The sequence below is a fragment of the Moschus berezovskii genome, chromosome 14, assembly GCF_049115385.1.
Source record: "Moschus berezovskii isolate FMDL1 chromosome 14, NW_MosBer_1.0, whole genome shotgun sequence".
Taxonomy (NCBI): domain Eukaryota; kingdom Metazoa; phylum Chordata; class Mammalia; order Artiodactyla; family Moschidae; genus Moschus; species Moschus berezovskii.
In genome coordinates, this window is record NC_142473.1 from 35,033,537 (window position 1) to 35,060,379 (window position 26,843).

General features: G+C 50.1%; 1 protein-coding gene across 2 annotated transcripts in view; it reads left to right on the forward strand.

Annotated features, from left to right (window-relative positions):
- Positions 1-1,318: 1,318 nt before the first annotated feature.
- Positions 1,319-26,843, forward strand: part of POU2F3 (POU class 2 homeobox 3) — an 85,347-nt gene continuing 59,822 nt past the window's right edge. The window contains exons 1-2 of one of the 2 annotated variants that reach the window (XM_055423220.2): positions 1,319-1,467; positions 8,465-8,533. In XM_055423220.2, coding sequence (XP_055279195.2) covers positions 1,440-1,467; positions 8,465-8,533 — 97 coding nt within the window. In that variant the 5' untranslated portion in view covers positions 1,319-1,439. Of the gene's footprint in view, positions 1,468-4,081; positions 7,405-8,464; positions 8,534-26,843 lie in introns of those variants that run through there. The other variant, XM_055423221.2, reaches the window with a different exon arrangement.

The following is a 26,843-nucleotide window of genomic DNA, read 5'->3' on the forward strand; positions in this document are numbered from 1 at the left end:
TGGAAATATAACAGTCCAATATGTAGTTGTTATGAGGACTAAACAAGATCAAGTGCCTTTGAAGTGCTGGTTAGCACATTGCCTGACACACACTGAAAGCTCAATAAATGCTGTATGTTATGACGGGGATTATGGGAGTGGATGGTAGGTGGATATACCAACTGGAAAAAATACTGCAAACAATGCATAGAGGCAGAAAAGTCCAAGATCTGTTCTGTAAGCAGCTTGATAGGGAGACCTGCCTGGAAAGTAAGGCAAGGGTTGCTTCTTCTGGGGACATCCAGCTTCCTAGGCTCATAGGCAGGTCGTCTCTTGACCTTGGCACCTCATACTGGGACCTGAAGAGTGGAGCAGAAGAGTAGGGGAGCTCAGAGGATGAGTCTATGATGTGTGCTGGAGAGAGCATGGAGTGGGAGTCCAGAGACCTACCCCTGGCCAGGATCCTACCCCCAGCCAGGCTCCCTCCATCACTAGAGTATTGTGTTGCCTTTGGACAAGTCACTTCCCAACTCTGTACATGAGGGAGGTGGCTGCTCCCACAGCCCTTGTCACTCAATAAATAACTTTCACATCATTCTCTCAAAGAGCCTCACAGCAACCTGGAACCTGATAGAGCAGGCAAGAGACAGAATCTTCACCTAGAAAACGTGATAATCAGCTGGGCCCCATCCAGGTCCCAGGAGGAGATGAGGATGCATGGGGACTTAGGTGAGCTTGGCCACCCGCTAAGTTCCTATCGTTAGATGCAGTTAAGATTAGGACCTGTCCCATTTTATGGATGAGTAAACTGAGCTCATGGAGGTGATGAGCCTCCTCTCGTGTTACACAGCCTGCAAGCGGCTGAGAGATAGAATTCCAACTCTAGACTCTTTCCAGTACACTCTCGTGGCTTCTCCAGACACTCCAGAACTCCTCGAAGAGCTGGGGCATCTGTCCAGAGGAAAGCTCAGGCCCCCGCTGGTTAATCCTCCCGGGGTTACTCAGCAAGGCGAGCCGGACCGGGGCCTGGGTCGCCGCGGGCCGGGCGCGGTGGGGAGAGGCCGCCGGCCGGTCTGGGGCGGACAGGTGTTCCGCAGGGTCGGGACTCGCCCCGGCAGCACGGACTGCCCCCTCCGCCGGCCCCGGCTCCCCGATGCAAATCGCTGCTTTGCCTGGGCCCGGGGCCAGGCGCGGGGGCCCTGCCAGGGGGCGTGGCCCGCGGCCCCCGCCCGCCGCGCGGCGTGCTCACCTGGGGAGTGTGGCAATCCCGCCGCGCCGAGTGCTGCCCGGGCGGCCGCGAGCGAGCAGCGGAGCGCGCGGCGGCGGCGGCGGCGGCGGCGGCTCCCGCGGCGGTGGCGGCCGGGGGCGGGAGGCAGGAGACCCTGGCTTCCCCCGGGGCCCGGCTGGGGCAGACGCGAGGGGCCTGGGGGGGAGCTGGCTTTGGCCCCGCCTGGGGCAGGATGGTGAATCTGGAACCCATGCACCCAGGTGAGGGGCGGAGGGCGCGAGCTCTGACAGGTGTCCCTGCGCGCGGGAAGGGACGAGGGGCAGGGGCGCCGCTCTCGGGGGTCTTGTTCCCCTGCGGCCAGCTGAGGGCGGTGTGGACAGCGGGTCACCCGGCGCGGGGGACGCCTGGAACGTCTGGGGGACTTGAGGGAAGAATGCAGGTGGGGGCTACAACATGGGGGCGGCAGGGCTTCTGAAGGCTCCAAGCACCCCAAGAGCCACAGCTACGTGGGACCTGAGCGTGCTGGGCTGTCCTAGGCTCGGAGAAGTTGCCCTGTTCCCTTATTGCAGAAGGGTGGCTCACTGGCTCAACCACGGGTGTGGGCCTGGGAGTGCAGAAGTGAGGGAAGTACTTGTATCCACATGTTGGTGTTTGGTGTCCCCGGCATTTATATGAAGTGGAGGCCACATGGACATTTGTGCCGTCTAGGGGTGCCTAGGAGAAGCGAACAGAGCTGGCCATTTACAGAGGCACAACCAGAGCAGCTGCTACGCTGCACATATATTGGTTAGGGCTTAGGGAAGCACGTCTGGTGAATATCAGAGGGGAGTCTACCTGTCCTCAGGTAGGTTGGGAGAGGAGGTGGAGCAGACGCCGTGGATGAAGGTGTACCTGCTCCCCGGCTCTGTGGATCCAGGTGGTGTTACAGGCTGGTGCGCCGCGGGGTTGGGGAGTCCATGTGCAGGAGCTGGGCCAGAGCTCTGTGGGACCCCACCGGAGAAGTAGCCTGCCCAGGGGCCTGTGGGAAGTCCTTCCATCTCTCTGTCTGAGAGGAGACGTGAGAGCTACATCAGCAGTGGGTGCATGGTGGCGGATACCCAGGGGTCCCCAGTTTCTGTGTTCTTTATTCCATGTCCCGTAGATTTAGATTCCAAGCTCTCCTCTCCCCAGGGGAGGGAACCTAAGCCATAGGAATACTCTTCTGGGAGTCAGTTTCACCAGCATGAAAGGTCTGTGGGCGTGGAGTGAACCAAGGCCCTCTCCATTCACCCCGCTGATCCGTCCTTCCCCATCTGGGGGAGGACAGGGGCTCCTAATACCAGAGGCTGGACTTGGTGTTGGAGTGAGCCTTCTGGAGGTCTGAGGGCCTGAGCAGAGAAGGACTCCAGATGAAGAAAGCTGAGCCTGGTTTGGCCATTTCAAACCAGCGACTTGACTCTCAAAGGGGGCAGTACCCAATGCGTGGCCTTTATTAAGAACTTCATGGCTGTTGGTAGAATTTTGTTACCTGCTCTCCTTTCTGGAGGAAGAATGGAGGAAGCAATTCTCAAGATCCAACCCAAAGAGCGGGACAGGCTGGAGAGTTTGGCCCTTCCTAGAGTAGCCAGTCCTGAAATCAAGGAGCAGTGGGTGCACGGGGGAAACCCCGGGACCCCAGTTTCCCCAGACGTAGTCCTGGTACGGCTGAGAGAAAGCCAGCTGACAGTGAGGTGTTAACTCTGAGTGGATCCCTGGGCGCCAGGACGTGCCAGGAAGGGCTCAGTGAGGCGGAAGGAGCCATCCATCTGGGTATCATCCAATGTTTGGGGAAAGTCCATTTCCAGATCCTGAAGCACCAGTACAGAGCTGGACGTGGCCAGGAGCCTATCCTGGGCTCTCGTTCCTCCACTTCCCACCAAGAAGGCCTTGGCACACATGGGGAGCAAGACCTCAGGACGATCAGAGACTTCCTGGGGGTTTTCCACCTCGTTGTCTTCTGGAGGATCCTGCTCTGGGGGAAGTGGGAGGAGGGGGGACCCTGCAACCCAGCAGGGAGGCCGCCTGAGGGTAAAGAGGATCTTGCCGAGAGCCCTAGTGGCCGAGGCTGAGGTGAGGAGGCCGAGCCCTCCTTGCCTGGCCTGGGAGAAATCTCCAGGCTGATGTTTATCAGAAGTCCGGCACCTCCCCCAGCCCTGTCCCCTGCAGGCAGACACCCAGGGGGTGATTAAGCTAAACCTGAGAGGTGCTGCCTCCTCAGGTGGGGTCTGCATCTACCCAGTGTGGGCAACCTGAGTCATCTCTCTACAACTGCTCGCTGCCACTCCCCAGCCCACTTCTTCAGCCTGTATCCCCCTGGGGCTGTCCAGCCTCCCTGTGAGGTTTCTTGGCCCCTCTTTGGTTTCCGGTTCCCCTTCGACAGCACCTCAAAGGGATCGCTCAGTTTGGGACTTTCTGTGAAGCCTCTCTGAGTGGGTCTCCATTTGAGGGTTCCCTTTGCTGGGTATTTTCAGTGGGCTTCTTACTCCAAGGTCATCTTTTTAGGGTCTTTCATTGAGGGCCCTGCTGTGGGGCCTCTGAGGGAGGGTCCGTCTATGGGAATGTCTCCTTGTAGGCCCCTCTCTAGGGTCTCTCAGTTCAGGATCCTCTTTGCGGAAATTTGGTCTCTCTCTCTCTCTTTTTAAAAATTATTTATGTATTTATTTGGCTGCGTCGGGTCTTACTTGTGGCACTCAGGGTCTTTCATTGCAGAACGTGGACTCTCTAGTTGGGATGTGGAGGCTTAGTTACTCCACGGCATGTGGGTCCCTGACTGGGGATCGAACCTGTGCCCCCTGCATTGCAAGGTGGATTCTTTTATATATATATATAAAATTAAACAATTTAAAAATATTGTGATAATTTCAGGTGGACAGCAGAGGTTCAGCCATACATACACATGTATCCATTCCTCCCCTCCCATCCAGGCTGGCAAGACGGATTCTTACCCACTGGACCACCAGGAAAATCCTGAAATGTGGTCTCTTTTGAACCCTATTTTTCCCCTCCCAGTGATCCTGTGTCCTGTGGATACTTTATAAACAGCACTTGCCCTTTGAATTCCCAGTATGAGCCCTTGGGGATACCTCCTCCATTGATTTGCTACAACAGTTTGGGGTATGGAGGGGGAGTGGGAGCACACAAAGTAGGGTGTGGGCTACCCTGAAGTCCCCCACTCAGCAACTCCGCGAGCATGTCAGCTCCTGTGCCAGCCCATCTTCTCGCTCTGATAACCTGGGTGCCAGCCATGATCCAGGTCTGCCTGGGGCCTCAGCACTTTGTATTTTGTAGAGCACTTCTCCTTCGACAGAAACACCCGAGCATGCATGAGGTCACCAGACACAGGGGCACCCCAGCCAAAGAGGGACTCCTCCCTCCCAGGCCCCAAACAGGTGGAGGGGTAGACAAAAGTCAGACAGAGGGCTTCCCTGGGGGTGCAGTTAAGAACCTGCCTGCCAGTGCAGGGGACAGGGATTTGATACCTGGTCCACGAAGATCCCACATGCCTCAGGGCAACTAAGCTCGTGCGCCCCACTGAAGCCCACTCGCCGTAGAGCCTGTGTTCCTCAGCAAGAGAAGCCACCACAATAAGAAGCCTGCACACCCGGCAACAAGAGAGCAGTACCCACCTTCCGAAACTAGAGAAATTTGATGTGCAGCAGCAGAGACCAGTGTAGCCAGAAAAAAATAAAAAGAGTCCAGACCTCAGGCAGAAGAGACGAAGGAGACAGTGGAATTCAGCCTAAGGGGGACACTCAGTTAGTCCCAGGGCACCTCTTGTTTTGCCCCTTTCCTCACTGTGAGCTGTTCCCCATCAGGGTTAGGAAAGAAGATTCAAGTCTCACAGACTGATACCAGTTATGGCTCGGGACCCCAGGGTTGGAAGGTCTCATGAGAGGATGTGCATTTCTCTTGAAGTAGGGGTGAGAGTTGTCTCCTCCACAGAAGAGTTGGAAACATGGCTAGCTTAGAAGTAGGACTGGTGGGCCCCTTGAATTGCCTCTGGGAGAAGTGCCCCCAGCAGTAGGTGTGGGAGGGAGGAGTCAGGCAGACCTCCAGTCCCTTCCAAAGAGTTAAAGATGGATCGTAGGAGAGAGGGGAGTGGACCTTTTGCTTTCCCAGCGTCGCCTGGGCCCAGGAGGTCCAGGACACTGTGGGCACTCAGCCTGTAGCCTGGGGAAGTGCTGCCCCTTGGACTCTGCTCCTACAGGTTCACACACACACATCCTGGTTTGCCGATGTGTCAGGAGGGGCTGCTGCTGGGTCATGCCAAGGGATCAGGAGGGCAAGGCCGGCAGCCAACACCTCGCCCCAGCTTCAGAGAATGACGGCGCCAGTGAGGCAGATGAGGGGCTGTCTGGTATCTGGGTTCTTACACAGAGCAGCTGAGCCTCCCCAGGGAAGGGAGTGATGGCAAGGAGCCTACTCAGTGCCAACTGAGATAAGAACAGCAGAGAAGCCCGGGCCCCACCCCACACCTCCCCCACTCACCTCTGGCAAGTGTTGTCCGACAGGCAAAGGGTTACGGCGTCTCGGGGAGTTTCGGTGTTGGCCCATTTTTAGGCTGAGACCCAAGAGCTCATTCCGCCCATCAGCCTCAACCTCCTACCCGACAGGAACAGGTTCTCAGTATCTTAGCATCCTTTGGCACTTAAGAGCTTTTACAGATCATCTCAGCCTGCCCCTCCATGCAGACCCACATCTCTGTCCCATCCCAAAGTACCACAGTGTTGCTCCCATGATGGGTACATCAAACGAGTAGATGTCCTGGTAGAGTGAGGAGCCTTTGACTCCTTCAAAAGTTATCTTTCGCTGTGTTTAGGACTACCTTTTATGCTAATATAAAAGGTCAGAGAGATGGCTTTTAGCTAGATTTAAAGATGGTGCAGGGAATGGGTTTTGGAGGAGAGTCTGGGTTATAGGCATAAAATTATAGTTGAGCTAAAAAGTTACCCTTCTTAAATGTCAAAAATTTGAGATAAGTTGATTCCGAATACTTGGTTATCATCCCAGCCTTACTACTACTTAAACTTTTCCTGTCCCCATGAGCATTTTTCTAATGAAGTCAGAATTTGAAGAATGCAGGTAAAGGACAAATTACGATAGTGCTGAGACAGAAAACCAAAGCTGTTTATTGTAATGGGAGAAGGGGCCCCCCATCGAAGCCTAAGTATCTGGTTAGTTCATTCATTTAGCACATGCTTTCTTTGTGCCAAGTGCTGTGCCAGGCTGTTTTCATTCAGTGTCTTACTTGCTCATCACAATAATTCTGGGAAGTGTCATTCTTTTCTTTTTTAGCTGAGAAAACAGGTTCACATGTGTGGCCAGGGTTCCCCCTGCTAGTTAGGATGGCACTGGGATTAAATCCAGGTCTGTCTGTCTGCTGGCAAAATCTGTGCTCTGAATTCCCAGGACTGCTGAAGCAGGTTTAAAAGCCCAGTGAGGGTGAGAACTCACCCCCTCCCACCCACTTCCTCGGCAGTCTCTGGCTTTTTCTCAGCACTGTTGAGAATCCCTATGGGGTAGCCCGTCCCCCCACTGGAGCAGAAAGTGAGGACTAGCAGAAGTCCTTTGCAGGTGTGTCCAGGTGGCCCACCCTAGTTATGCTGCAGATTTATGCATGACAGACTGTACAGAAAGTTTCAAACTGCAGCAGGAAGGACTTTGGTTAGGCTCGCGAAATGCTTTCTCAAGTGTCACGCGCTGAGAGGGGTGGTGGATGTGGTTGCAGGGTTTCCCCTAGAGGTCTCTAACCACACAGGACAGCATGGATGTCTGAGGCGGGCTATACGGAGCTCCATGTATTTACCTGGGAGTGGTCACTTAGGCTGATCTCAAAAATACTCCTCAAACTACAGCGGCTCCTAAGGTTGCTTACTCCCTCCCCTGCTGCTGGGGTGTTCCAAGGTCTGGAGAGCCCTGGGACTCCTCATCTCTGTCTTGCACCCCTTCTGCATGCAGTCACTGTTACCCCTGAGACCACAATTTAAATCTCTGCCAGAGCCACACGTCATTGCCCTAAACTAACTAAATAAATGAGTTTCTTCCCACTTTTCCCCTGGGGGAGGTCCACCCTTCTCCCTCATCCTGATCCTCTCCAGACCTCAGACATCCAGACTGCCAACTGATTACCTGATGCAAATGAAGATGGCCTGCTTACCTGACACTGGTTGGGGAGCTGGGTATGCAAATTGGCTCACCCTGACTTTATCAGATTTGAAAGAGTTAAAATGCTGCCCCAGAGAAGAGGGTGGGTGGGTGGGTGGGGGTTAGGCGGGTGGGTGGGTGGGTGGGGAGTCAATCCAATTTGAATAAAATATTCTTCTGTCTTTAATGGCTTCAGTATTTGAGTGGAATAAGGAGAGGAGTCTAGAGAAAGAGAGTTAGTTCAAAGTTACATCTTTCCTTCTCTGTGTGCACCCTGGAGGAGACTTAGGGGCCTCTTAGTGGCAGCTGTCTGTTGTGGGTAAATGTTTAATTTATTGAAATGAAGCAGGGCAGACAGGCCAGACCAGCAGCACTTGGAGACTGAGGCAGGGAGCCTTGCGTAGGTCTTCTTTCACTGCGGGGCACTGACCCACTCACCACCCCTCTCTTACTAAGAACTGAAAATGTTGAAGGAGTAGGAGAGAAGGTAAGGATTCCCAAAGAGGGCCACACAGATACTAGGGTTTGATCCCTAGACAGTGGGCTGACCTCTGAGAATCAGACAGAGAACAGAGGCAGGACTGGGAGAGAAAGGCGAGAAGGGCAGGCTTTGGCTCAAGGGTGCTCTTACCTCCCAGGTTAGAGTTATTACTGTGGGGGTGGATGGCAGGATGGGAGATGGATTTCTTACGCCACTTTAAAAATTACTTACATTCTCCAGACCCCAAGTGACATGAGGATGCAGAATGGGAGGCTCTCTTCCCCATGCTCCAGCCTCCCTCTGCTGCACCCTTCCCCTTGTCTAAATTTTTGCCAGCTGAGCCTGGCGATGGAAGGTAGTGGCAGCGAATGGTACAAAGTGGGAGAGACCCTACAGCAGCCCGGAAAAGGGGGGAAGGAGGCTAGCCTGAGAGAAGAGTATATGTGCCCCCAAGCTCATGCATATTCCAATAGTTGTATGTTCAGGAATCAGGAATTCGAAAGTCTGATGGTCATCTAACTACATATTCATCTTCACTGTTTAGTTACAGCCACATATGTCAAAGCAAGAAAAATTGTGACCTGTTATTAAAATCGGTTGTGTTTTCCCTACAGATATCAAGATGAGTGGGGACGTAGCAGATTCTACAGATTCTCGAAGTGCTCTCAGCCAGGTGGAGACAGGTAAGGGTCTTCTCTTCTGGGGGCGGAAACAGAAAAGCAAGAGCAGGAGAGGGTTATTGGAATTCATCGAATAATGAATCTCTTATTCATTTCATGTATCCTTTCTGGCTTGGTCTTTCAGCTAATCAGACCCAAGGGCTGAGTCAGGAAATGAAGAGGTTCCCTAGAGATGGGGGTATGACCCTGGAGCCTCTGAACAGTAGACACTTCTCCTCCTCCTCCTCCTAAGTCACTTCAGTCGTGTCCGACTCTGTGCGACCCCATGGACAGCAGCCCACCAGGATTCCCCGTCCCTGGATTCTCCAGGCAAGAACACTGGAGTGGGTTGCCATTTCCTTCTCCAATGCATGAGAGTGAAAAGTGAAAGTGAAATTGCTCAGTCCTGTCCGACTCTTAGTGACCCCATGGATTGCAGCCTACCAGGCTCCTCCGTCCATGGGATTTTCCAGGCAAGAGTGCTGGAGTGCGGTGCCATTGCCTTCTCCACAGTAGACACTGGTCTACAGTAGAGCAAAGCCTCTGGAACTAGGCTAGGAAAGGGCCTTAGATCCTTAGAAACAAACCAGTTAGGGAGGAGATTCACTTCTCCTTGTCGCCCCCCGCTTTTTTCTGTGGTTACACCACGCAGCATGTGGGAGTCTTAGTCCCCATACCAGGGATCAAACCCATACTCTCTACTGTGGAAGCTTGGCATTTGAACCACTGGACCCCCAGGAAAGTTCCGAGATTCACTTCTTCATCTGCCATTCCAAGACCCTTAGAAACAGCAGGCTGTGTTCCCAGCTGCTACTGGCTGACGGAAGGCAGAACCTGTCTTTGGTAAATGGGAACTAAGGCCTTTTAACCCCAGATTTTTCAATAATCCTACTCAAGGATCTAACCAAAGAGGCCCATGTACAAGTGTTCGTCTTCCAAATTGCGTGCATGTGGGTGGTAAATAGACCCAGAAAGGAAGGCTTAGTGCCAGGAGATGATTTTGCTTTGTGAATAAGAGAAAGAGAACAGAAAAGAATTGAGAAGAAAGTTTCATAGCTCCCTGCTTTTAACTCTGTCGTCCTTACTTTGAAAGCTCCATATAATTAAAAAGAACTTAAAGAAAGATGAGTATAAATTGTAACACCTCCAAATAACTTTAATAGCATCCCAACAAGACCTCAATTAGTCTTTCATCTAGATCATTAGAGGCATAAAAATTAGAAGTGGAAGAAAATCAATGTCCCCCAGAGCTAAAATCTTTTCCCAAGTCTTCAGGTGCAGTCTCATTCCATTCTTTTTTTTTTTTTTTCTTTAGTATTTATTTATTTGGCTACACCAGATCTTAGCTGTGGTACATGGGATCCCATGGGTTCTGTAGGGTAGGCAGTCTGGCTTAGTTGCCTTGTGGCATGTGGGATCTTAGTTCCCAGACCAGAGATGGAACCCATGTCCCCTGCATTGGAAGGCAGATTCCTAACTACTAGATGACCAGGAAAGTCCCAGTCTCGTTCCATTCTTGAAGCTAAAAGGCTCCAGATCAGGGACAAGAAAACTGGGGGTCTTGTGGAGGCATCTGTAGGGATATATTTACCATAAACTTTCCTGCCCCCCCCTCCCCAGTTTAGTATTGATACTGTCTGTCTGCACAGGTGGTGGCACAGGTTTTATATTTTGCTTTGTGTCTGGGGACAGTTAAGTTAGGACAGGGTGGGCCAATTACAACCATTTGTCAATTGCTTTATTAGCTGAGTATGTGTTGCTAAAGGGTCTATGGAGTGGGGCATCTGTTCTTCCCAGTTGTGAAGACAATTGCCTTTAATCTCCAGAACTCAAGCAAGGCTTTCAAATCAGTTCTCCAGAAGAGTATCAGGCCTGTCTCTGTTCTGAACTCTTCCCTAGAAAAAGGAGAGTCCAGAAGCCTTGTTTCAGGAGAAGCTGGGTCACCCTCCCCTGGAGCAGGCTGGCTGGAGCCACCTCTGTTCATCTGGGCTGGGTATACTGTCCCAGGTATGTGAGGACACAGTTAAGAGAGAGTCTGTATGGGTGGAGGAGTGCACCTAGCAGGCCAGCTCTGGTGCTCTGTTATTAGTTATGGGGCCAAGTCAAGGTGCCTGTGTCGGCAGTGAGGAGGACTTATAATAAAACCCTGAAAAGTGAGCCAGGAGATGGAGGGAGTTCAGATCCTGAGTAGGGATTGGTTGTTTAGTTGCTCAGTCGTGTCCGACTCTTTGCGACCCCATGGACTATAGCCCTCCAGGCTTCTCTGTCCACAGGATTTCCCAGGCAAGAATACTGGAGTGGGTTGCCATTTCATTTTCCAAGGGATCTTCCCAATCCAGAGATCAAACCCAAGTCTCCTGCATGGAAGGCAGGTTCTTTACTGCTGAGCCACCAGGGAAGTAAAGAATCCACCTGCCAATACAGGCACTACAGGAGACACAGGTTCGATTCCTGGTCAGGAAGATCCCCTGGAGAAGGGAATGGAAACCCACTCCAGTATTATTGCCAGGATAATTCCATGGGCAGAAGAGCCTGGCGGGCTACAGCCCATAGTGTCCCAAAGAGTCAGACACGACTGAGTTGGGTAAAGAAGATTTTTTTTTTTGTTACAGGCCATCTCCACAGTTCTGGCCTCCTGTCTGGGAGTGTAGGAGCTCACACAGACTAGGTTGTAGGTTCAAGAATCTGAACATAAACTGGATCTTTCAAATACAACTGTCATCCCAGTGACTGTCTGTTCAAAATGTGACCTTAGACCACTTTGCTTCCCCAAGAGGCAGGAACAGATGACCTTTGAAGAGTATGGATTTAGAATCAAACAGATGTAGGGTAAAGAAAACAGCTTTGCTGCTTACTGGTTGTGTGATCTGATAATTTAATTTCATCTTTTTCTCTTTTTTTAAAATTTATTTTTGTCTATTGATTTGGCTGCACTTAGTTGATTAGTTGCAGAGAAGGCAATGGCAAGCCACTCCAGTACTCTTGCCTAGAAAATCCCATGGACAGATGAGCCTGGTAGGCTGCAGTCCATGGGGTCACTACAAGTCAGACATGACTGAGTGACTTCACTTTCACTTTTCACTTTCACACATTGGAGAAGGAAATGGCAACCCACTCCAGTGTTCTTGCCTGGAGAATCCCAGGGACGGGGGAGCTTGGTGGGCTGCCGTCTGTGGGGTCGCACAGAGTCGGACACGACTGAAGTGACTTAGCAGCAACTTAGCAGCAGCAGTTGATTGGTTGATTATTGATTAGTTGCAGCACGTGGGATCTGGTTCCCTAACCAGGGATTGAACCCAGGCCCCCTGCATTGGGAACATGGAGTTTTAGCCACTGGACCACCAGGAAAGTTCCAGTTCATCTCTTTTAAAGGGAACAATTAATGTCCATCCTTAGAGAGTAGGTTGAGAGCTGGGATGTTTAAAGCCATTACCACAGTTATGACAGCTGTGGCCATCATTTCCTCAAATGGCATCATCAAGGTTTTGTGATTCTGGGGTGTTCTTTGGTAGTCCAGTGGTTGGGACTCTGAGTTCAGTCTTTGGTAGGGGAACTAAGATCCCACATGCCATGAGCCTGGCCAAAAAAAAAGATGCAATGTATATAACTAACCTTTCTGCTAAGTGTTTTGGGGCTGCAGGCAGCTAGAGTGCCCTTCACCCCTTCACTCAGGCCTAGAGGGTCAACCCTAGATATTGATTTTGCTCTTTTCTTCCACCACTCAGGGAAGAATTCTGTATGGGTCCTACACTCCAAGGAGACCCTTTAGTCCATGTTGTCTGGAACACCTCTACCCCTAGATCCTTCACTTTCAGGGGCTCAGCTTGGTAGCTAGTAACATCCATACTTGGGTGATTGTCAAATTACTGCATGTTTTTAAGGGCAAGAAAAAAAGAGGTAGCTAATTAAAGTAACCAAACTTCCTGGAAAGTCGTTCTGACTCATTTTTTATGAAGGAAAGCTCATGGTGAGTCACAGTGGTTACCAACCTGGTTTAATGGCTTCCTTTGGATTTTTGAAAGGCGGATTCCCCTTCCAGGCAGTGCATGAATTAAGGGGTAGTTTGTCTCTGGGTTTTAAAGGAACTATAAACAAGGGTGACCTAGAAAGCCCCAGCTCCCAGGGAACACCCTCGGTGTTGTGTGAAATCCCCAAGGGGCACACGGTGGGAGCTGAGAAAGAGAAGTGAATTTCCCATTCACACTGGCCAGACCGGCAAAGGAGAGCGTTCTCGGGTCCAGACACAGACCTCCCCGGCTGGTAGAGACCTGGCAAGGCCGCTCATCTTTCCCTTTCCTGCCCCGTCTGGGCAGACAGAGGTAAATTCAGAGTGTCTTTGTGAAGCACGAAGGACCAGAGAAGCTCCCAAACCCCTGTCCAGAGCTGTTTCCACAGCGCTGTTTCTATTGTTGCTGTTTTGTCGCTCAGTCGTGTCTGACTCTTTGTGACCCTATGGACTATAGCCCACTAGTCTCCTCTGTCCATGGGATTTTCCCAGGCAAGAAATACTGGAGTGGCTTGCTGTTGCCTTCTCCAAAGCTGTTTCTGACTTCTAAACTTTTGTGAATCCCTCCTCTGAATCCCTGTTTTTACTTTTCCTTCATTTTTAAGCTGACATCATATACCTTTTTTTTTCTCTGTTCTCACTTGAGTGGTTGATAAGAAAATAAGCTTACCCACACTTCAAAAGCCCCTAGCTCTGTAACTGACCAGCCTCAAGCACCCACGCAGCTGACCCTATGACTTTTGACCACAACGGTCATGATGTAGCCTCCAACACAGGGGAGGACAGATGGGGTGGTCTTGGGAAGAGGAAGATAAAGGCCAGTCACATCCACGGAGCCTCCTTCCCATACCCAGGCCCATGGAGCCCGCTGTAACTACATCACCTCATTTCATTCTTACAATCCACGTTTTTATCAGTGAGGAAATTGTGGCTCAGAATGAGAAACTAACTAGCCCAGAATCGCACAGTTTCTAACCAGGAATCAAACTCGGGCCTGCCTGACTCAGGCTATTAACTCGCTGCAGATTACTGGGCAAGTGTTCCCTACCTGGATGTTGATTTTCCTCCCCATTAAGGAGGATTTGGGCGCTTCTCAGTGTAAAGAATCAGGAGACAGTTGAGGAGGGTTGTTGATCCCTGGAATGGGAAGATCCCCTGGAGTAGGAAAAGACAACCCACTGCAGTATTCTTGCCTAGGAAATCCCATGGACAGCGGAGCCTAACAGGGTACAGTCCACGAGGTTGCAAAGAGTCAGACATGACTGAGCAGCTAAATAACAACAACAGAGGAGGGTTTGGGGCTGAATAGTCTTTAACGGCTGGATTTTTAAAGATGTGTACGCAGCTCTGCTTTTCAAAAATCTCATTCTTCGGTTCGCACACCCACGTGGTGCGTTTGCGTGTGGGCCTCCTCAGGCCTGAGCTGCCTGTTCACCCCATCGCCTGCCTCAGCCCCGACATCCCCTCCCGGCCCAGTCTCCTCCGACTCCTCCAGCTGCCTTGCTGAGTTCAGGCTCCGATCTCTCCTCTGACCTCACTGGCAGGTCAGAACCCTTGTGTCAGAACCTGGGTTCAGAAAGATGAAGAAACAGTCCCTGTCTTCAAGGAGCTTTTCTCCAGGACTTCATGGTGGAGTGGATAACAGGGCCAATTTGTGTCTGCCAAGACCGCTTTTGAACAAAGCATTTGGCCTTTACAGCAATTCTATGCAGCTAGATGGCACCATCCCACTTTGCCAATGGGGAAACTGAGGCTGATTAGCCAATTTCCCCAAGATTCTGAATCTAGCAAGTGACATAATCAAACCTAGGTCTTTCTAGTGACCTTTTTTAAAAGAATAATTTTATTTACTTATTTATTCTTGGCTGTGCTCAGTCTTCGTTGCTGCACAGGCTTTTCCCTGGCTGTGGAGAGCGGGAACTACTCTCTAGTTGTGATGTGTGGGCTTCTCATCGTGGTGGCTTCTCCTGTTGCAGAGCGCAGGCTCTAGGGCATGCGGACTTCAGTTGTAGCGGCTCGTGGGCTCAGTAGTTGCAACTCTCTTTCTAGTGACTTTTCACCTAAAGAAGGTGGTGGGAAGACTGCAGACCTTCACGGGGAACAAGGGACAGATGGCACAAGAGAGTGGCAGCGTCAGAGAGATGCTAAAATGATGGTGGATGGCTCCAGCCAAAGGGGCCAGAGGGGAGCCAAGCCCCTGCTGGGGTGGGGAGGGGGGCAGTCTCTTCCAAGAGGCAGAAGCCTTGTCTGCTGCCAAAAGGCGCTTGCTGGGAAAGAGAGAGAAAGAGCTGGGGTCCACTCACTCCCTTTGGTGAAGTGTGGAGGGTGAGGACCCGGCCCCGGCTCCTCGCAGCCTGCAGGCTCAGCTGTCAGCAGTGGGGTGAGGGGTCTGCAGACCCAGATGACAGTGGAGCAGATGCCTCGGCACGCTGTCCTGCTCAGAGATCAGGAAAGGAAGGACTCCGTGAGGGGAGCCCACGGGGAGGAGAAGGGGTCGGGAAGTGAAGGGGGCAGGGACTGGACTTCATCAGTCATGCCTTCCTGTTGCCCTTCTCTGCTTCAGTCACTTATCTGTGAGGTGAAACAGCTCACTGTGTCACCTTCTCCAGAAGGACCAGCCAGGCAAGTTAGCTGCGTGGGGTCCCTTTGCAGAAAGTCTCTCCTCACTTAAATCTGGGAGGATTTTTAATAATTAATTTGTATTGGAGCATAGTTGCTTTAGAATGTTGTGTTAGTTTCTGCTGTTCCTCAAAGTGAGTCAGCCATACACGTACATATATCCCCTCTTTTTTGGATTTCCCTCCCGTTTAGGTCACCACAGAGCACTGAGTAGAGTTCCCTGTGCTGGACACTAGGTTCTCATTCAGTTCAGCTCAGTTCAGTCACTCAGTCAAGTCCGACTCTTTGCGACCCCATGGACTGCAGCACACCAGGCTTCCCTGTCCAGCACGAACTCCTGGAGCTTACTCAAACTCATGTCCATCGAGTCGGTGATGCCATCCAGCCATCTCATCCTCTGTCGATTCCTTCTCCTCCTGCCTTCCATCTTTCCCAGCATCAGGGTCTTTCTGGTGAGTCAGTTCTTTGCATCAGGTGGCCAAATTATTGGCATTTCAGCTTCAGCATCAGTCCTTCCAATGAATATTCAGGATTGATTTCCTTTCGGATAGACTGTTTGGATCTCCTTGCTGTCCAAGAGACTCTCAAGAGTCTTCTCGAACACTGCAGTTCAAAAGTATCAATTCTTTTGCGCTCGGCTTTCTTTATATTCCAGCTCTCACATCCATATGTAATTACTGGAAAAACATAGCTTTGACTAGACGGACCTTTGTTGGCAAAGTAATGTCTCTGCTTTTTATATGCTGTCTAGGTTGATCATAGCTTTCCTTCGAAAGAGCAAGCGTCTTTTAATTTCATGGCTGTAGTCACCATCTACAGTGATTTTGGAGCCCCCAAAATTTTAATTTAAACAGTCTTTCACTGTTTCCACTGTTTCCCCATCTATTTGCCATGAAGTGATGGAACTAGATGCCATGATCTTAGTTTTCTGAATGTTGAGTTTTAAGCCAACTTTTTCACTCTCCTCTTTTACTTTCATCAAGAGGCTTTTTAGTTCTTCTTTGCTTTCTGCCATAAGGGTGGTGTCATCTGCATATCTGAGGTTATTGATATTTCTCCCGGCAATCTTAATTCCAGCTTGTGCTTCATCCACCCCGGCATTTCACATTATATACTATGCATATAAGTTAAATAAGCAGGGTGACAATATACAGCTTTGACATACTCCTTTTCCTATTTGGAACCAGTCTGTTGTTCCATGTCCAGTTCTAACTGTTGCTTCTTGACCTGCATACAGGTTTCTCAGGAGGCAGGTCAGGTGGTCTGGTATTCACATCGCTTGAAGAATTTTCCACAGTTTGTTGTGATCCACATAGTCAAAGGTTTTGGCATAGTCAATAAAGCAGATGTTTTTCTGGAACTCTCTTGTTTTTTCGATGATCCAACAGATGTTGGCAATTTGATCTCTGGTTCCTCTGCCTTTTCTAAATCCAGCTTGAACATCTGGAATTTTCTGGTTCATGTACTGTTTGAAGCCTGGCTTGGAGAATTTTGAGCATTACTTTGCTAGCGTGTGAGATGTGTGCAATTGTGAGGTAGTTTGAACATTCTTTGGCATTGCCTTTCTTTGGGATTGGAATGAAAACTGACCTTTTCCAGTCCTTTGGCCACTGCTGGTTCTCATTAGTTATGTTAAATCTGGCAGCTTTCTGCATGGTTTTAAGAAGCAATGGACACAATTATATAGGGGAGTCTGCAGAGGTTAGTGATTCTCATAAAGGCCCAAAGAAAGAATAAGGAACTGATTCAGGACGAGAAACCCCATTTCAATTTGTTTATTCCTGGCACCTCACTGTCTTCACCCTACTGCGTCCCCAAGAAAAAGTCTGAGGATAAAGAAACTACAGCTCATTGCAACCAAGAGATGGATTTCCAGGCAGAAACAGGCAGAAGACTCTGGAGATGTGTATGTTTTTAACCCAAATGTTTATGCAATAAAACTATTCTTTCAATGACACAGAGGACAGCCGAGGTCTAGGAAGTACCTGGGGTGAGGTGAGACTTGGGGGAAGGTGCGCAAGAATCTCCTCTTGATAGATCTTCCTAATGAGGCGTGGGGGTAAATACACACACACTCACATGCACACCTTTTATGATTCAGTGACAGAGTAGGTGTGAAAGCACTTTGCAAAGTGTCTGTCACCATACAAGTATAATCCATCATTAGGTTGATAATTATCGGAAACATTCAGGAGACAAGATAAAGTTCTCTCACTTAGCAGTGTGGGACCAGTCTGCTGGTCCTCTAGACCTGAGTTTCCTTGTCACAATATGGGGAGGAGAGGGCTAGCTGCAGGAATAAAGTGAAGGGAATGGGCCAGGTGGGCTCTAGGACTCAAGCCCAGGGACTCTGGTCCCGTGCCTTAGTCTGAACCTACTCTGTCCCTTACCTCTCTGGAGGAGAAAAAGGAAGTCACGGTCCCTGTAGATGTCCAGGGGGAACTGACAAATTCCTGGGGAGGCCAGGGTTCTGAGAGGGAAAATCTCATTCATGCCTCACTCTTCCTTTGCAGACATTTCAAATCTGTCCCTGGAAAATGAAAGAATCTGTTGTTCTCAGAGCTGTTTCCCCATTTATCATCCATCTTTAAGAAAAGCTAACCCCACCATTTCTCTTGGCCACCTATCCTTACAGGATGCAATTCTAGTGTCTGAAAGTCCTTATCTCTTGCCTACGACCCTCTTGCTGCAGTACAAGCCCCTTGCCTTTTGTTCTGGCCTTCCATCTCACCGTGTTGCCAGTTTCTGTGGCCAGGAGATTAGGAGGTAATTATTCACCGTCTAGGCTTCCTACTGTGGCTGTGTGTGCTGGAGACCTCAGGAGAGCAACCTGTGGTGTTGGGAGGTATCTGCCTCCAGCACACTAAGAACCTCAGCAAATAAAACAGCTACTCCAGCAGCTCACACCTGTGCTGCATAGCTGACAGATACTTTCTCACTGTCTAGTCCCAAATCCAACCCAAAAGGGCAGGACCATGCTGCTCAGATGTTGGGTGGCTGGGCCAGTCCTGCCTGGCACCTGTCCCTCTTCCATTCTGGGGTCCCTTGAAGGATGTACCACTCTCCCTGCCCAACTGCCCTCCCTGCCCAGCAACCCTGAAGCACTTGGACCTCCTTTTCTCTTCAACCTAAGAGGGAGTAAAGTGAGATGGCCGTGTGGGGGGCCGTCAGTATGTTGTCTTTTATCATACTGGTTTCAGCAGTGATCATTCCTTAGAGCACGGCTTCTTAAATAATGTGGGTTGCAGGACCAGTCATTTTATTTCCGGTCAGTCACAGACCAGTCCACAGTCCCACCATCCAGGACTGGTAATGCAGCTTATACCCACCGTACACATTCAATAGGACCCAAGGTGGTCTACACCACATCCACAGAGAGTGCTCACTAATCATGTGCTTGGGGTGCTGCGAGCATTTCTAAATTCTGACTTTCTGTGTTTGGATGCATCTGGTCTCAGACCTCAATGAACAAGTCAGACCAGCCTGGTGTGGGACCACATTTGGAGGTGCCCAGGCTTAGAGGATAAGGACGTGTCCAAGAATGCCCGTTTCCTTTGGCCTCCCATGGGTAATGGATATATTTTATGAGCTTATGAGTATCCCTCCTGTCCCCGCTGTGGGTGTCGTGGGGGCAGTGATAGAGAGATCCAGCAGGAAAGGTAGGTCCAGGCAGTCCTTTGCTGTCAGGGATGGAATGACACCACAGACACACACAGACACACACACGCTCCTGAGCAGTGTCCAGAGGCTCAACTCGACACTGTAGTTTCTGGGTTGGATCCCTGCATTAAAGCACCTAAACTGCAGCCTTACTTCTCAAGTTGTGAGTAGATGCTTTTGGTCTCTTGGGGCTACTTTGCTCCTCAAGAAACAATTAGGGCAGTGAACACCTGGTGTGCAAAAGTGCTCAGCAAGTGGAAAAGGAATTTGCAGAGAAATGAGCAGCCAAATTAGAGTTAAGTCTTAGGGCTTGAGGGCTTCCCTAGTGGCTCAGACAGTGAAGAATCTGCCTGCCAATGCAGGAGACCCAGGTTCCAGCCCTGCTTCGGGAAGATCCCCTGGAGGAGGGCATGGCAACCCACTCCAGTATTCTTGCCTGGAGAATCCCCTGGGCAGAGGAGCCTGGTGGGCTACAGTCCATGGGGTCACACAGAGTCAGACATGACTGAAGCGACTTAGCATGCACGACTGGGGTAACAGCAGGGCCCTGGGAGACTCAGGGAGGGCAGGCCTTTGTGCCAAGCTGGGAACGTGGGAAACAGAGCTGCCGGCATCTCCCAAAAAAGCAGTAGTGCTGTTGACTCAAAAAATAATAGGTGTTAATTTGCATGGCATTTTACATATGCCCTGCTTTCCATCTCCTGGCACTGGAGATGCATGGCCGAAGCCCCCAGGTCTGCCCTCTCCTGTCACCCCCTCTAGGAGCATTGCTGTGTCCTCCAGACTCCAGAACTTTCACCACCCAGCACATCCTTAAATTAGGTCAACCTGGGGAAAAAACAGCAGTGGGCCTCGCTTGGGTGTGCAGGGTCCAGATTTGCACTAGAGAAGCAGGCAGGTGGCCTGGTAGGTCTGGGACCCTTTGGGCACCTCGGTGAGGGGCGCCCATTTGCCTGTGGTGGCTGCAGTGAGGCCCACCCCACCTACTTGGTAGGCAGGGGGCTTGCCCACCCCACCTACTTGGACTAGGGAGAGGAACAAAAAAAATCTAAGCTGGGGAGCCCAGAGAGGTGTCACCCAAAGGAGAGGAAACCCAATGGTTGCCATGACGATGGGGCCTGGTGCCTGATTTGCATAGGGCAATGATTTCCATACTGCAGGGTGGATTTCCATATCCCTGCCTCAAAGCCTGTTGGGGCCAGGACAGGGAGAGGGGAGAGGTTATTTGAAATTCAAATGAGGGTGATTAAGGTTTTCTTGAGGAGGGAAGTGTGGACAAAAGGGGTTAAGCCAGCTGGGAAACGTCTGCTCAGGGCTCCAAGATATCAAAGGGAGGCGGCTGCTCTGGGTTGGCCTCTCCCGCCCCTGACTCCATCCCCTCACCCCCTCACCACAGGCCCCTGGAGGCTGAGGGTGGTTGGCTGGGCAGGGTATTAGTGGCCTCGGCCTCCCAAGAGAAACGGCTAGGTCTTTCCCCCTCCTGTCCCAGACTCAGTTTACCTCCCAAGGTCCTAAAAGATGCTTGGATTCTTAAAGACCATTGAGTGAGTTAATGAGTTCTAGTTCTGGGCTCAGGCCTACCACCCTCTGCTGACAACAGACTGGTCATCTCAGTTTTTGCATCAGTGAAACTGGAGAAGCAGTCTGCACCTCCTTGTCTGGCTGAGGAGATGTGATGAGACAGGCATTTTGCAATCGTCTCTGCCATGAACCTGTGCCAAAAAATCACCTCCGGCTCCAGGCCCTGAGTTTGTACGTTGGACGAAGGATCTGAGTTTGAGGGTCTCTGAGATCACTTCCGGCTCTAGGATGCTGAGGTCCGTGAGCACATGCTGGTCCTCTGTGCTCACTGGTTGGTATTTGTAAGATATGGGTTGCTGCACCCCTAGTTCCTCTGTGTTAGGAAGGGCAGCCCTGTCTCCCCAGTTACCAAGGTGCAGGCCTTCAATGCAGTGACTTTGGAGCCAGAGTCTGTATTTGAATCCCAGCTTCTCTACTTACTAATTATAGGACCTTGGGCTGGTTACTTAATGTCTCAGCTCAGTTTCCTAGACTGTAAAATGGGGGTAACAGAGATGGGTCTCATAGGGTTACAATGAGGATTGAATAAGCCAACATCTGTAAAGTACTTAGAGTAGAGCCTGAGTGAGTGAAAGTTGCTCAGTTGTGTCTGACTCTTTGCAACCCCATGGACTATACAGTCCATGGAATTCTCTAGGCCAGAATACTGGAGTGGGTAGCTTTTCCCTTCTGCAGGGGATCTTCCCAACCCAGGGATCGAACCCAGGTCTTCCATTTGCAAACAGTTCTTTACCAGCTGATCCACAAGGGAAACCCAAGAATACTGGAGTGGGTAGCCTATCCCTTCTCCAGCAGATCTTCCTGACCCAGGAATTTAACCAGGGTCTCCTGCATTGCAGATGGATTCTTCACCAACTGAGCTAACAGGGAAGTCCCTAGAATGGAGCCTGCCATACAGTAATGCAACACAGGAATGCTATTTGCCAGTGTTAGTATCAGAAAGGCAGATTGTCCACACGATGGAGCAGTGACCCAATGGCCAATGGAGGGACCCTCTGTTAGGAATATGGGCTGTCTCCTGAATGGACCTACCTGTGAATTTCTGTGAATTCATTCACTCGTGGCCCACACACTGTCACAACCACCTGTGCTTGGGAATGGGAAGCATGCGTCAACAAAGGGCCCTCAAACAAACTGACATAAGGCAATCCAGAAATGGCTGGAAGGAGGGGAAAGAGCTAGTGCCAAGACCCCTCCTTCCCACACCCAGTGCTTAAGAGATGTGACAGATTCAAGGAGACCAGAAGATGTTTATAGTTCTGGAAATCTAAAGGTCTTTTTCCCTCTCAGGTTTCTACAACAATTTCATTATATGTTTTCATTTGGAGATAGATAGTATAAAAACTGTGGTGTAGTCAGTCTTGGCTGGTGGACAGATATGGGCTTGAGTTTCTACTTGACAAATTACTAACCAGTAACCTTGGGCCAGGTTGATTAGCCTCTCTGAGCCTCAGTTTTCCTCATCTGTGAAATGGGATAATAAGAGCACCTACTCATAGGGTGATGATGAGGATTAAATGCTGTCCTGTGTATAAAATGTTTAATACAAAGCTTGGTGCGTAGTAAATGCTCAATAAATGCCAACTATTAATTAATCCCTGTTATTTGAAAACAGTGTTCTCTTGCCAAAATGTTTGAAAATTCTCTGGTCTAGTCCTATTCTCCTATTTTATGGGGAAAGAGACTGGGGTCAGAAAAAGGGGAATGACTTTCCCAAGGTCACAGCAGGGGATTGAGATCCCTGTTTCTTTAGAAGCCTTCCCTACCCTAGGTGTAGTTCTTTGTCCTTCGTTTTTTTATTGTTTCTTTGGACAAAGCCTCATCTCTCCCCATCACCTGTCCCTCAGAAGTGGCCACTCCAACGCTTGGAAAAGGGGCCCCAGAAGGGGAGGAAGAGGCATGACACAGGGTAAGAGCAAGGGCATGGTGTCTGGTTGCAGAGGACATTAACAGGCCTCGCTGTCTCCGAGCCTCAAGTTTCCTCACTGATGAAGTAGGAGTTCTGGAATCCCTGGCCCTGTAGACCTCACAGTCAGGTGAGGCTCTCTTGAGGATGGGAAACTAAAGTGTACTGCCCAGAAAGGAACAAACCCAGAGCAAGTCCCCAAGACCCATGCTCGCTGGCCAGCCCACGGGCCCTGCCTCCAGAGCTGAGAGATCAGATTTCCATCCCTCCAGGTTGGGCTCTGTGACCCAGCCTCAGTTTCCTTATCTGTAAAACGAGTTGTGAGGCGGGACTATATCTGTGGCAGCTGAAGGAAGTGTGAGTTGTTCTACACATGTGAGATAGCATCTTCCGTCTAAGCTTTCCCACCGCACACGTGCCCTTCTGAGCCACACAAAGGACATCTGTGTGCCTAAGTGAAGCCCAGAGCCCCACTGTGTCGACGCAGTGTCTCTTACCAACCTTGAACCTCTTCCCCTCTCAGGACTGGGGGAAGAGTGGGCTGGGGGCTGGTCTGGAGGAGACCGTTAGGGAACCCCTCGACTGTGGTCAGAAGGCAAGTTCGAGCATCAGCGCTGGGATTTTGTCCCTGCTTTGCCGTGCAGTGCCTGTGTGGCCTTCAGCTCATCACTCATCCTGTCTGGGACTCAGTTCCCTCACCTGTCAGTGGTGAGTGCAGCACCGGGAGTCTGTGTGATCCCGTTCAGCACAGGAAAGTGCTAATAGAAAAACAGCAGCCAAGGTTCTCTGATCTGTCCCCAGAACCCTGGATTTCCTTAACAGAGATTGTCCTTTCAAGTTGGATTTTTATTGTTTCCAGGATCAAGGGATGAGTGGAGACTGGGCTGGGGATTCTGGCCCTTTGACCCCGTTCCAGGCCAGGGCCCGTGTCCCTAGTCTCTTTTTACTGGAACCTGATACATCTGCCCGCATGCTCCTTCAGCTCCTCTGATCATGCTGCCCACTTTGGGCCTCAGTGTGTAGCCAGCAGAAAGTGCAGGCGCAGTGAGGGAGGCCCCAGGAGTCCCCTCTATAGCTCAGACTGAGAGGAAATGAGGATTCTATTTCCTAAAAATTTAGAAGACCTTGGGGAGGAGCCATTCATGTATCAAAGTATGACAACAAATTATAAAGGGAAGCCGGAGGAGGCTGGGCCTCCGTTTTAGCAAAGGTGGATGAGTGAGCACCCTCTGTCCATGGTCACCCAGCCCCATGCCCCTGACATCAGTGAGAAGGGCCTGAAGAGCAAGGCTTTGTACAATGGCACAGGTGGAGAAAGTCACTGGGACACTCACAGGCCATGTTGCAAGGAAGCCCTTGCGACATCAGTTGTGTTTACTTTGCCATTCTAGAGAAGAAGCTTTAAATCATGAAAATCCACAGGTAGTCAGAGCTGGAGGGACCCTGGAAGATCTTCCTGTCCTGGGGTAGCAAGTGGGTTTCTTCAGGAGAGCCACTACTGATCATCGCTGGTGGTCGCTCTGCACTGATTTAGGAGAGGGCAGTGAGTACAGAGGTTCATCAGTGATGTCTGCCCAGGGCATGTCTCCCTCGCTGCATCTTTGCACCTGTTCTCCACCAGCTGAGAACATTCAGCCGGTGGAGAACTGCAGCTCTGATCTCCCATCCCGTAAGCCAGCATTCTTCCCCCAGCCCATCAAGGTCCTCCTGTGTCCTGTTCTTCAGGTGCCTTCGAGGGCCAGCCTCAGTTTCCTTTGAAACTGAGAAATGCCAAGGCGTTTCTTTGCTCCCACAAGGAAGGTGGCATGAATACAGACAGAATTTTTGGTTTTAGTATGTAAGGGAAATTGAAGGCTACAGAGATCGAGCAACTTGCCCAAAGTCCAGCAGAAAAGAGCCTTTGAAGTAACCCTCAAGTTCAGTTTACCACGTGTTCTCTGTACAGAACTCTGGCCATCAGGCCACAGAGCCCAGTTCCTTGGAGGAATCTCAAGTAACAAAAAAGGTAGGCATGGTATCTGTGGGGTCCTGGGAAAAACTGTTTTGACTGGTTGGAATGACCTCACTGGGAAGTCTCTTGGTTTGCTCTGGTGGCTGCCTGCCCAGGAGGGCCTCCAAAGGTGCTGGTTATTTTAATCATTGCTATCCCAGGAAGCGCCAATACATTGCCAAGTAGTCATGAAGTGACAGTGGAAGTCTTACTGGGTTAACCTGGGAGTGGAGCTGGTGAGAAGAGAAGCAGCCCAGAAATGGGAGCGTTTCAGCCTCGTTGCAGAACGCTCCCTGTGTGTTTACCAGGCAAGAGTGAAAAATCCTGCTGGAACAGTTCTCCTTTCCTGTGCTTCCACCTCCCTCACCCAGAGAATTGCTCCCCAGGCAAACTCACACCCCAGTGCTGCCAAAGCATGCAAATCAGTGGGCCTGCAAGACTGTGGCTCAGAGGTGGGAAAGCGGAGGGCTGGCCAGCTCCTCCTGTCTCTAGTCCGACAGGGGTCTTTGCAGGTGGCTGGGACTGCTGACCTGGTGCTCACCAGATGCCAGGGAGGAGAGACAGAGATGGAAGTTGCCTTGACCCCTGTGTTCCTCCTATAGACAGATCCTTGACCTTACTCATCGGGACTCTATTGAGTATTACTCCATCCTGGTCTAAGGAGATTCTATCCAGAACCCTGGTGTTCCCCACCAATTCAAAATGCCTTTTACCCTCTTTTAGTCACTGACTATGTGTGTGTACTCAGTTGTGTCCAACTCTGTGACCCCATGGATTGTAGCCCACCAGGCTCCTCTGTCCATGGAATTCTCCAGGCAAGAATACTGGAGTGGGTAGCCATTCCCTTCTCTAGGGGATCTTCCCGGCCCAGGGATCGAATCTGGTTCTCCCACACTGCAGCAGGTTCTTTACCATCTAAGCCCCGCAATTCAAAAACCACTTCTATAACATCTCTGAAATAAGCAGCCTCTGCTTGAGCTCTGTTGACATGAAACCATGGGTTTCGTTGCTGGACAATTCCACATTTGACGCAATTCTTCCTTATCCTGAGGTGAGCCTGCTTCCTGGCAGCCTCCACCACTGACCCTTGTTGAGCTGGGTTTTAGGAGCTGCAGGTTAAGCCTGCTTCACCTCCAAACCAATATTTGGGGAAGAGAGAAAAGTACTCTGACATTTACCTAAGCACATACTATGTACCAGGCATTGTGCCAGGTAGAGCTTTCAAATGTTCCCTCATTAAATTACTTTAAAAAGTTTTATTTTGAAAAACTTCAAATATATAGAAAAGATAAGAAACAGGTTAACGAACACCCATATACCTACCACCTGGATTTAATAACTTAGCATCTTGCCATATTTGTTTCATCCATTTAGGGAGGGAAATACTTTATTTTTAACTTTTTATTTCAAACATACCTGAAGGTAGACACTAAAGTGATGAGCCCCCATCAAGTTTCTGCCGTTCTTGTCACTGAAGTATTTTCTTGCAGATATTATAAACATTTCAGTCCTAAATATGGCAGTATGTGTCTCTAAGCCATAAAAGACATTTTCCTTCTTGACCACAGTACTGTTATCATGCTTAACAAAATGAATCTCTCATGTAATTCTTGTGGCCATCCTAGGAAGAAGGTTTGATCTAAGGGCAAGTGTTCTCTTCTCTAGGCTAGAGGTCCTTTCCTTATTTGGTGTGACTTCTAGGCCCCACTCTTGGTCCTCATGCTCTCCAGCCAGTTCATGAGGGTCCCTTTTAGAAAATGGTACCCTGAACTGGGCTTGATGCTCTCAACAGAGATCTGTAAATCTGCATGCCTGCTAATACACAGGTTACCACACACATGTAGCACACTCCGGCCAATATGGGCTTCCTGCGTGCATGCACATGTGCTCAGTCATGTCTGACTCTTTGTGACCCCATGCACCATAGCACACCAGGCTTCTCTGTCCATGGAATTTTCCAGGCGAGAATACTGGAGTGGGTTGCCTTTTCCTCCTCCAGGGGATCTTCCCCACCCAGGGATCGAACCCACATCTCCTGCATTGGCTTTAGTCAACTGAAATGCTCCTTTTTTCCAATTTCTTTTTCACAGAAAAAACACCAGCCTCCTCTCTCTTCCCTTCCCCACAAGGAACTGCAGTTTGTTTATTTCCAAACATGTCTGCCAGTCAACAGAAATGGGAATCATTTATTTTGTTTTTGTTGGGATGGGAGAGATATATTGAAGTGAAGTGAAAGTTGCTCAGTCGTGTGCGACTCCTTTTGGGTTGGCCAAAAAAGTTCATTTGGGTTTTTCCCTGTAACAAATCTTTTGGCCAACCCAGTGTTATATTTCTTTAGGAGATTGAGCCTCTTTGAAAATGTGAAATATGGAGTATAGATATTTTGATGGTCAGTTATCTTTAATTATGCACCCATGAATTTTTAATCTCTGTAGTTATTTGCTGTGATTATCTCTATAGTTGTAGTTTGAGATTGGTTATTGGTTTTGTTGAAAAAACTCTTTGAGGTTTCACATCGTAACCCAGAGTCTTTTGTTTAAGCTTTATTGAAGTGTTACTGGTAAATAAAATT